Source organism: Bombyx mori, chromosome 21 (genome assembly GCF_030269925.1).
Source record: "Bombyx mori chromosome 21, ASM3026992v2".
Classification (NCBI taxonomy): Eukaryota; Metazoa; Arthropoda; class Insecta; order Lepidoptera; family Bombycidae; genus Bombyx; species Bombyx mori.
In genome coordinates, this window is record NC_085127.1 from 3,484,599 (window position 1) to 3,496,378 (window position 11,780).

Below are 11,780 nucleotides of genomic sequence, written 5' to 3' on the forward strand. Positions count from 1 at the left end.
CTAGGTAGGCAGTGGCTTGGCTCTGCCCCTGGCATTGCTGAAGTCCATGGGCGACGGTAACCACTCACCATCAGGTGGGCCGTATGCTCGTCTGCCTACAAGGGCAATAAAAAAAAATCTACGTCGGGCGGCTTTGTTTCATTTTCCCACAATTGTGCACTTTCACAGATTCTAAACAGTTAATAAGCCACCGTTATTACACATTTAAACCTGAATAAACACTAAATAAAACAAATGGCACAACTTTACTCCTTGCGTTCCCGCCAAAAAGTTCGACATTTCTAGTTATAACACGTTGACGCATTGAGATTCGACATTTAGTTGTATCATAATCAAAATCTTTTGCTATTTTTTCAGAGACAAACCCAAAGGCATACCACAGAAAGCTCTCTTTAAGCTTTCTTCGAAGAACGAAGCGTTAGAGCTCAGGGAATAGCTAGGAGAGTTCATTCCAGCGCTGGATGATGCGTGACTCAATTAACTCAGCAAATGCAGTGTGATCGCAATGTTTCCAGGTAATATACTGTAGCTATTTGTCTATTATTCATTTCTAGGATTGTCGTGGCCTAAAGGATAAGACGTCCGGTGCATTCGTATGTAGCGATGCACCGATGTTCGAATCCCGCAGGCGGGTACCAATTTTTCTAATGAAATACGTACTTAACAAATATTCACGATTGACTTCCACGGTGAAGGAATAACATCATGTAATAAAAATCAAATTCGCAAAATTATAATTTGCGTAATTACTGGCGGTAGGACCTCTTGTGGGTTCGCACGGGTAGGTACCACCGCCCTGCCTATTTCTGCCGTGAAGCAGTAATGCGTTTCGGTTTGTAGAGCGGAGCAGTCGTTGTAACTATACTTGAAACCTTAGAACTGATATCTCAAGGTGGGTGGCGCATTTACGTCGTAGATGTCTATGGGCTCCGGTAACCACTTAACACCAGGAGGGCTGTGAGCTCGTCCGCACATCTTGAAAAAAAAAAATTGTCCACCGAGTGATTCCCGTCTAATTCTGCGGTGATATAATAAAATTATTCGTTCCCATTTTCAGAGTAGGACAGCCGCTATATAGAGACCATAAAAATGGCCGACATCTCGAGGTAGATGTCAAGAGGAACCTGGTGAAGGAAAAGAACGAAGAATAATCTCGTTGTGCTTGGCTAAGAAATGCGCTTAATCTATAACATTGACCTCTGCTATTACGTCTAATATAAAAAAAAGTTCTCAGTACTTATTATCCGTCTCTTTTGGAATTTGGTAAGTTTGAAACATGCATTTAATAAACCGCCCAGCCATACTATAAACGTGGGCTTAAACTAAATGTGCATCCTTTATCTCGGTTCACGGTTCATCTAAATTGTTCAATATCGCGAGCCGTTCATAGGTAGAAAACTTTAAGCTTTCCAATGAATTTACGTCTCTATTGTAAAGTAGATAAAGTGTGAATTTCTCTTTCGGTTACTTCGAATATCGTCGACTGCCCATAGAAAGTTATCGCCAACATTTTTCGTGGTAACTTACCGTTTGAATGGTTTGTACTGCGAATGTTTACTGCATGTTTTTTTTATTCGCTACCCATACAATGTAACAAAGAATCGGAGTTGTTGGAATGTTTCGGTTTGATTAGAATTTTTAATTTAATAATAATAAATAATAAATAAATAAATAAATATTTACTAGCAATCACGCCACGTTAACTGGTCCCGTGGTAAGTTCGTAAAGAACTTGTGTTACAGGTACCAGATAACGGAAATAAATGTAATATTTTTATTCTACACATACATATATTTAATATACATCCATAACCCTGGAAAAGACATTTTTATATTTATCATACAAATATCTTCCCTTGGCGGGATTCGAACCCGCGACCCCCTTGTGTAGTGACCATGTCACTTACCACTACACCAGACGGCCGTTTGATTTGATTCTTCTTCGCCTATAAGAGTCCTTTATGGATTATTTTACGTTCTTATACAAAGATAGTGTTGCTATCGATGGGAGAATAGGAGTTTAAGAAAGACTTGTGTTGAGATGATATCAAAATATCCCCTGGATCCACCCTCGAATCGACCTCATCGATCTCGTCGATTACGAGGAAGAACGTTGACGATTGAACTAACCCACAGAGACAGTCCACTGAAATGCTCACTGGATTTTCTCAGTGAGTCGCGATTCCAGATCCGGTGGTAGATTCTGGGAAGCACTGTTCTTGCTAAGGCTAGTGTTAAAATTTGTTTAGGTTGAGCCCGTGGGCTCACTTACCCGCACTGGTGTAGCTGGAATAGCACCTTTGGCTACCGACGAAGGGTTAGGTTAAAAAAAAAACAATTCTCCTATGAATAGTTGTTATTGTTACAGTACTTTTACCAGACAATTTTCAACCGACAAATCAGTCTATAGATTTGAAAATGAGTACTCAGTACTAGTTATAGGACATAAGAGCTACCATCCTATTTATTTAAACCACAAAGTAACCCTGGGTCCTTATCTTTTTTATAGCTGATAGGAGCGGAGGAGCTCACGATTATTGTGTTAAGCGGTTACCGGAGCCATCACAGACATCAAAACCTAAATGCCACCAATATTGAGACAGTGGTTTTAAAACTCAGCTTTACAGTACAACGGCTACCACAATCTTCAAATTGTAATGCGTTACTGCTTCACGACAGAAATAGGTAGAGTGGTGGTACATGCATTGCGATCTGAGATGGCAAGGTCCCTTTTTTTTTGCTTAGATGGATGGTCGAGCTCATAGCCCACCTGGTGTTAAGTGTTTACTGGAGCCCATAGACATCTACAACGTAAATGCGCCACCCACCTTGAGATATAAGTTCTAAGGTTTCAAGTATAGTCCCTTGGCCGCTACCAGTACCTTACCGCGCTGCATGTGCGAAAGAGAGACAGTTTGGCGGGAACCTCGTAGGAGGTTCGGCCCCCGGCCACACATTTCGGTTTGAGGGATGAGACAGCCATTACCCAATAGAATTGTGGTTCCATGTCTAGACCTGCAATTCGATAGGTTTCTGTACACTAAACACCAGATGAGCCGTTAGGTCTTCCCATCAAATCAATAAACATATCTTATGAAAACTTTTTTCGTTGTCACATCACTCAATAGATATAATATATGTATATACGTTCGGCTCAGTGGCTGTACATAACTTAGTCTACCTTTACTTGTCACCTTCACTTCAATTATCATATTGATAGGTTAATGAGAATCTCTTAATTATTAATATCGACGAACGGCTAGGCGACCGTCTATAGGACCACCCAAAATTATAAAAAATCTAATATATTATGTATGTAAAAAGGATAAATAAAAGAATCGATTTTCGTTAATACACATTTATCAGTTGACTTCTTTAAATTTACAAATATATGAGAACGCTTAATTGCGATTCTGTTTTTTGTTCTTGTTTTTGTCTTAATAATTTCCTTTGAAAAGAAACAGGCTACAAAAATAAATTCAATAAATTAAAAATAATAAATTTGTCATTTTTGTTTTTGAAGTAACAAATAAAATAGCAGTGGAGATTTTTGAAATGCGTTTTTTTTTTTTTGCTTTTTTTTTAAAGATTATTCATAACAATTTAATTAGAAATTAATTGAAGGGGTTGCGTTAAGGCTTGAATTCGTATGTGTTTTAGTATATAGCGCATGATTCGTGGTCCGCAGGAGTGCCGGGCGGAATGTATCTGAACGAATCAACTAGAACTTTCGAACCTTCAGCCGCTGCTCCGAGGAACACCAACTGTGAAAGAATGAAGAAGGTAAAACAGGTTCCAATAAAAAAAATCATACACAGTAACCCTAATATTATTGATAGCATTGTATACTGGTGGTAGGACCTCTTGTGAGTCCGCGCGGGTAGGTACCACCACCCTGCCTATTTCTGCCGTGAAGCAGTAATGCGTTTCGGTTTGAAGGGTGGAGCAGCCGTTGTAACTATACTGAGATCTTAGAACTTATATCTCAAGGTGGGTGGCGCATTTACGTTGTAGATGTCCATGGGCTCTAGTAACCATTTAACACCAGATGGGCTGTGAGCTCGTCCACCCACATAAGCAATAAAAAAAAAACGTGAAGCTAACATTTATTTATGTTATTATAAGTAATAGATTTATGCCGCTAATATGCACTCTAGAGCGACGGGCATTGTAGGGTAGCCATAGTTATCTTCTCAGCGGGTCGCGTTTCCGATCCTGTGGTAGATAATGCGAATCACTGTTCTTGCTAGGGCTAGTGGTTGCACCGTCGTCAGGTTAGAGCTCCGTGAGCTCGCCTACTCGATCGGTTACGCTGGCAAGCCTCTCAAGACCGGCTTAGGTAGGAAAAAAAATACAGGCCTTTACCACAATGATGTTACCAGATCTGGTGGTAGGACCTCTTGTGAATCCGCGCAGGTATGTACCACCGCCCTGCCTATTTCTGTCGTGAAGCAGTAATGCGTTTCGGTTTGAAGGGTGGGGCAGCCGTTGTAGAAGTCTATGGGCTCCAGTAACCACTTAACACCAGGTGGGCTGTGAGCTCGTCCACCCATCTAAGCAATAAAAAAAAAGATCGTACAGCGTTCAGAAGTAAGGCAAGCAGATGGAAGAATTAAACCATCAATTCATTTGCTAAACTGATGTGTAGTAGAATTTCCTTAAAATTTTACATACATTTGACGAGTTACACGTAACGTTTTTATCTTATACCTTTAAATGAGAAATTCTTGTATATTAATATATATGTATACAATCTGAATCTCGGAAACGGCTCCGACGATTTTCATAAAATTTAGTATACAGCGGATTTCGGGGACGATAAATCGATCTAGCTACGATTTATTTTCAGAAAATGTTGTTTTGTTTGTGTTTTCAATAATCAACTCTTCCCGACATCTATTGGCGAATAATAATACTATTTTTCTTAATTGAGGCCAACTAACCGCTTTAAAGACACAACAAGATGGCGTTATCAAAAAAAAAACCGTTCATCATCTAGTTGGTTTAAAATACAATTATTTTTACATTTCAAAACATAGATCGATCGATATCTCATGTTTTGATAAATAGTTAACGTTCAGTACAATGTATGTACATTAATAATAAACAGAATCTATGTCGTCTGTTGAGGAAGTTATAAAAATGAGATTAGATTGGCGTTTCTCGGTAAAACGACACTAAAAGTTTAATGTATTTATCAGAAGATTATTTGTATGTTTAGTAGATATTATGTAAATAGATTTGTTTTTTTATTGAACGTAATTGGGCTGACTATGGCATCTTCTCTTCTTCAACCCTTGTCCACCTAATGCTGAGTGTAGATCTCTTCGAATGCACCCCATTCTGTTCGGTCTCTTGCCTTTCTCATCCAGTCCCTACCAACCACTTTGACCAGGCCATCGGTCCACCTCGTTGCCTGCTGCCCAGGTTAGGACGGCCTTTTTTTTCCTACCTAAGCTGATAGCCTTGAGAGGCTATTTCAGCGTAACCTTAACTAGTAGGTGAGCTCACGGGGCTCAAACTTGACGACGTTGCTAACACGAACCCTAGCAAGAGCTGTGCTTCGCAGAATCTACCACCGGATCGGAAACGCGACCCACTGAGAAGATCCGGCGAGAAACTCAGTGGGCTGTGGCTGTGGGCTAATTTACTCGTCGAGCCCTTCATCGCAAGCAACGGCTTCGAGGAGTACGATGACCGGTGATGACGTCCAGTACGAGGTCTCCACTCCAGTACTTTTGTCCCTACCGATTGCCAGTGCGACGGCATATGTGGCCGGCCCACTTCCACTTTTTCCGAGCAATCACTTTGCCTATGTCAGTCAAACCAGTTCTTCTGCAGATTTCGGTATTGCGCATTATATCCCGTAGAGAAATGCCTAATATAGCCCGTTCCATGGCTCTTTGCGTGACTATGGCATAATTTTTGCTAAAGTATTACAAGTGGCCTGTATTACCGGTGTATTAAAGAACACGCCACATAATGGCTTTGCCGCAGACATACATAGTCAGAATGGTGGTACAAGCTCGCGTGAGGTCATAAGTTTTCGATACGCTCTATTAAGCACAGGAATAAAGATATTTCAGCAGGTACATGGTGGAAATGATGTTATTGTAATTGTAATTTATAATGTCGAATTCTTAACCAAATCGCTAACATTATAAAGGTTTAATGTAATATGAATTGACATTATAGTAGATTGTCCAAAAGGTATAGCATAAATAATTGTGGAACTAAAAGAAAAAATAATTCTTTTAGATGTTATCGTTGGAACAAGTTGTATGGGTATCGTTTTTAGTGAAATTATTAGACGGAGAAAGATCATAGAAGAAATGACCGTAAAAATTCTAAACGTAAATATTATTTCTAACTTACTTGCTATTAATACTCACATATCCATTGAAAGGGATTAAGTTAGCGATGGGAATGCGAATTACGCTCCACCCTGTCACGAAAGAAGCACGAGACGGTTCAAAAATCTGGAATCCTGCAACAGTATCTACTCCGTTGGAAACTAGGTTCTTGACCAAAATTATAACATGATCTAAATTGGACGTGTGATCTACATATACATTGGCTTCTATTACGCCGCCGGGGGTCATTGGGAACGCGAAAGAAGCCGTGCAACTGGACTGCTGATTTGGAGTCAAGAATTTTTCACTTCCCACGTTCTGACTCTCTATTCTGATGTTCGCATAGTTCCCAATATTCCAAGGAACGAAGCCGTCGCACAAATAATTGTTATCATCGAAGAGTTTCTCCGTGTTTTCTTCGAAGTTAAACGTGATGCATTCTTCAACGTCATTTGCTTCAGGTGTCGTCGCTTCTGGCTGTGGGGTTGTCTCGTCGTCTTCATACAAAACACAGTCGTTTACATCAACATGTGGAGGGATGTAACGGATGGCATCGATCAAAATATGGGACCCCGTTGATCTGTGACCGATGAAGTTAACCTGAAAAATATTTTATAAAGTTATTCACTTCGACACTCATCGATTTGTGTACAATCAAAATTGCTTGTACTGATAACTTTAATCGATCATATTTTGCAGCTACAGTGCTGTTGATATCAGAGACACATAAAAATATACTTTCAAACGAATTTAAAATCGTAAATGTATTTTGATTTGAGGAAGTTTCAATTGAAATACTGTATATTGTAGTGTAATGCAGCTAAACATTGATATCGTCGTTATCTGATAATATTTTCCAACCTAAATGCATTCTTTCTCTAAGCATTTGAACGAAGTATAAACGCGATAATAAAACTGAAAAGATTTATACTGATTTCGATGGGCCATTGGATAGGAAAAAGAAGAAAACAGTTGTGCCAAAAATAAAACACTATTAGAACAGCAGCCTAGAAGTTCCGAATTAAATTTTATTTCTTACTACAACCACTTAAAGTTCAATTTTATTTTCCTGTACACGGGAAGCGGAGCTTGTTGTTATAAAATTGATCGATCTAGTAGACAATAATGTATTGATTAGTAATTACCAGTAATTAAAGTAAACATATTAATTGATTTTCATATCACAACTTTCTATGTAAATTAACGTATTAGCGCTAATCTTTTTGTAAATTCCATTTACAAGAAATAAAAAAATTGATTTCGTAATAAAATATAACAAAACAAACCAATATCAAGAACGTACAATGATAAATAAATATATATCTTTGACTTCGACCGCTGCTAAAGAATTAATTACTAGATTTTTATTAATTCAATTAAGAAACTGTAATTTTCCTTAATGTTTCTGGTTGGCTGATGTTTTAGTGTTATTAAATTTCTGAATATGTATAAACGCGAACGATCTAAACCAATACAAAATTAAACACTAGTTGAAATCATATAATTTGTTTAAATTTCGTGTTAAATGCAACATCAGGTTACTAAACAACTCTGAAGTTGCATGTTGTCTATGTCTCATGTTAATAAAAAATTTATACTTTCAGCTATGGAATTAATCAATTACCATAAATTGAATTAAATTTTTTCTAACAGACATTTCTAACAGAATTTAATTTTTTTGACTTGTACATATTATTATGTGTCTATATCAGTAAATATCTATTTATCAAATGTAATATTTCAGGGGAATTTTTCAAGATCTTTAAGAAGTACGACTAACCGATGAAAAAACAATATTAATTTGGTCTAACATCTTGATCAGGATAACCAGAATAAAAATAATGAAAACCTTGATTTTTTGTTATATTGTTAGCCACCAAACAACATATCTCTTTATTGTTGAAGTCATCGATGGATCACAGTTGTATCTTTTCATAACAGAACCCAACAGTTAGAACGTAAATGACATTTTGACAATACCTGTGACTTAAGACTTTTATCGTGGGGTGTAGACTCACAATAACCCTTTACTTGTTAATGTACAAAGAGAAATTACTTGACTATAATTCTACTTATTAGGATTGTCTTGTCAGGTGAATGTGTAGGGAATTGAATCCCAAGACTGCTTTTTCACCCAAACGCTCGATCATCATAGGGACAGAACCTGATTACCCAACAAAATTGTGTGGAGCCTGGGTTTATGACTTGTCTTATTGTGGTGGAAGTAGTGACACACAAGCATTGATCAATCTTACACATTATCTATTTATAAAAAAATCTTACCTATTAGGACCCGGACACTTCTATTCTCTTCTTCTTCTATCTATTTGTATAGACCTATGATTTGCTATTAAGGTTTACCTATTCGTATTAAATTGACAGGCTTATTTTGTTATCTGTCAGGGTGGGTGCTTAGAGATTTATTTGCAACTTTTATAACAAGAACTACTTACGTATCCTTCGAAAGCCACACTCCCTACAATGTTTGCACTCAAGACGTGCCAGCCTGGAGTGGTTGATTGAGGCAGATTTGAAACAGCAACAATTGAATCTACACCATTTGGAACATTTTCGGAGACCACGACCGACAAACTTATGTCCCGTCCAACTACTGAATCCACAAAGACATTAATTTCTAAACGTCCACCATTTTCCATTTGTATTTTGGGCGATGTGAAACAGCTGGTCCTATCGTTAGGCTCCACGAAATGGGTGCTTTTGACATGAGGCGTTTCCACTTCTATAGAGGAATACGTCCCCAAATTCCAAATCGGGAATGGACTACACATAGCACTATCATTTCCGTATAAGCCGATACCACTTTCGAATGTAAATTGTATGCATTCACTCCTGGCCATTGTGGCCCACGTTATTAATACCATAAAACTAAGAAAACGCGTCATTGTACCCGTATGTCTTGTTGGAACTCTAACTTCTGAATGCTATAATTACTCAGTTGTCATTATCAAGGATAAGATTGGATGAATTTATCGAAGCTGTTGCGATAAAATTGTTAATAATTATGTTCATTTAAACTTTAATGGCATTTTTTTAGATACTCGGTAAAGATTTTTCACTCAAATATCAGATGTGAATAAAAACGTCTAGTTAACTATAAAGTGATGTTATGGGATTTTGGTGGTGTTTTTTTTAACAGAATTAAAATTCTGACATCACTTCTGGAACTAAGATGAGTTTTTTACACAGCAAAGTTTAAAAATATCATGAAAACCATTCGGTGTTGGTGTTTGTCTAATTGCTATCAATGTCTGCGTAAGTTTACGAGATGATGGAATAATCTTCCATTGCTTTATTAATGAAATTCGGATTAGTAATTTAATACGAGGTGTTTTCTTTTCCAGTTATTAATTTGTAAACAAAACTTTTTAATTTCGTTTCAACATAATTACATATGAATTATTGTTTATTAGTGAGTGCCTGATGCGGGTCTGGTATTTCTTTATGAAAATTAAATGTTACAGCAAACCAATGAACACGTCCATCTCAAACCTTAATATCAACAATAACATAAAAGCCAGATAGATGACCCTTGGATATGTAAATTTATATTAAAAAACTACGAATTTAACCTACTGTTGGTAAATAACACCTCACAGATAGAATGTAGTACGACAAACTTAGTATCACAGGTCTGCCCCGGAAGGTGTCGGCGCCGCTTCATCATAGCCACTACTAACGCCCACTTCCTGACGCCTGACGCGTTTCACATTCACAGGTTTATATGTTAAGACTATTCATTCCACAGTGACATTTAAGATCTTTTTAGACTGCATTTGTCTTTAAAAAAATTAGATTCAGATAGGTAGATACACCTGTCTTCCTGTTTTCCTGTTTTCAAGTGCTTAAGGAAAATGCAACGTAAATATTACTTACTTTGATACAACGTATTCCATTTTTCCAAATTCAATTAACGAACAACTATGAAGTCTAAATATATAAAATTACTTCTATTTTTTTTTATTGCTTTGATGGTTGGATAAGTGGTTACTGGAGCTCATAGATATCTACAACGTAAATGCGCCACCCACCTTGAGGTATAAGTTCTAAGTTCTCAGTATAGTTACAACGGCTACCCCACCCTTCAACCGAAACGCATTACTGCTTCACGGTAGAAATAGGCAGGGTGGTGGTACCTACCCAGGCGGACTCACGAGAGGTCCTACCACCAGTAATTACGCAAATTATAATTTTGCGGGTTTGGTTTTTATTACACGATGTTATTCCTTCACCGTGGAAGTCAATCGTGAACATTTTTCAAGTACGTATTTCATTAGAAAAATTGATACCCGCCTGCGTAATTCGAACACCCGTGCATCGTTCAACACGAATGCACTGGACATCTTATCCATGACGACTTTCTACTCCAAGAATTGTCACAACGACTGATCCTGACCTGCCTGGATCCAGTAAAACTCTCTGACCTTCATCAGATTGCTGATCCTACGTCTGAAGTGCGCGGTGACTAAACATTAACACTTAAGCTGTTATTCTTTAAGTTTTAAAGTTAACTTATTTTTTTTTTACTAACAATCACGCCACGTTAACTGTACCCGTGCTAAGTTCGTAAAGAACTTGTGTTACAGGTACCAGATAACGGATATATATGTAAGATTTTTATTATACACATTCATGTATTTAATATGTAATATACATCCAAAACCTTGGAAAAGACATTTATATTTATCATACAAATATCTTCCCTTGGCGGGATTCGAACCCGCGACCCCATTGTGTAGTGACCATGTCACTTACCACTACACCAGACGGCCGTTATTTCTCCATCAAATCTCCTAATTTTTTTATTGAATCAAGCAAAGTAACTAAGAGTATAGCACTCTTCAATGTTCTTTGGTTTAATGATTAGATTTATTGTAAAGCTAAGAAACCATTAAAAGAACCATCTGATTTTGCCTCTAAAATATATCGTACAAGTAACTCACTTCAAAAGGTGAAGGTAAGTCGATATTTTGTCTTTAGCGGCACCGTAAAGTACGTCTCATTTGCATATGTTACCAGGAAATGTTAAAATAGTATAATTCTTAAAGGAATGCTATTTACGTATGCGATTCTAGCAGCTAAGGTAGTATTTGGGGCATAGTATGGATACGAACTTACTGTGCGTGCTGCGGTGATAATATTTGTATACTTGTATTTGTTTTTTATTACTGGTGGTAGGACCTCTTGTGAGTTCGCACGGGTAGGTACCACCACCCTGCCTATTTCTGCCGTGAAGCAGTAATGCGTTTCGGTTTGAAGGGTGGGGCAGCCGTTGTAACTATAATTGAGACCTTAGAACTTGTATCTCAAGGTGGGTGGCGTATTTACGTTGTAGACGTCTATGGGCTCCAGTAACCACTTAACACCAGGTGGGTTGTGAGCTCGTCCACTCATCTAAGCAATAAATAAA

At 37.7% G+C, this 11,780-nt stretch overlaps 1 protein-coding gene across 1 annotated transcript; it reads right to left on the reverse strand.

The window, feature by feature from the left end:
* Positions 1-3,341: 3,341 nt before the first annotated feature.
* LOC101742057 (uncharacterized) lies at positions 3,342-10,219 on the reverse strand. The gene is made up of 3 exons (XM_004926698.4): positions 8,806-10,219; positions 6,392-6,952; positions 3,342-3,763 (listed from the first exon to the last, which is right to left on the reverse strand). Exons 1-3 carry the CDS (start codon positions 9,253-9,255, stop codon positions 3,656-3,658), a joined length of 1,119 nt encoding a protein of 372 aa, XP_004926755.1. The 5' UTR covers positions 9,256-10,219; the 3' UTR covers positions 3,342-3,655.
* Positions 10,220-11,780: the final 1,561 nt, after the last annotated feature.

What these genes read in the sequence shown, in the direction of transcription:
- LOC101742057 (XM_004926698.4), bottom strand. Translation starts at nt 9,255, where the DNA reads ATGACGCGTTTTCTTAGTTTTATGGTATTAATAACGTGGGCCACAATG. An exon ending in GTGTGGCTTTCGAAGGATAC is followed by an intron (nt 6,953 to 8,805) that starts GTAAGTAGTTCT and finishes AATATTTTTCAG; the next exon opens with GTTAACTTCATCGGTCACAG. An exon ending in TAATCCCTTTCAATGGATAT is followed by an intron (nt 3,764 to 6,391) that starts GTGAGTATTAAT and finishes ATTCTTTCACAG; the next exon opens with TTGGTGTTCCTCGGAGCAGC.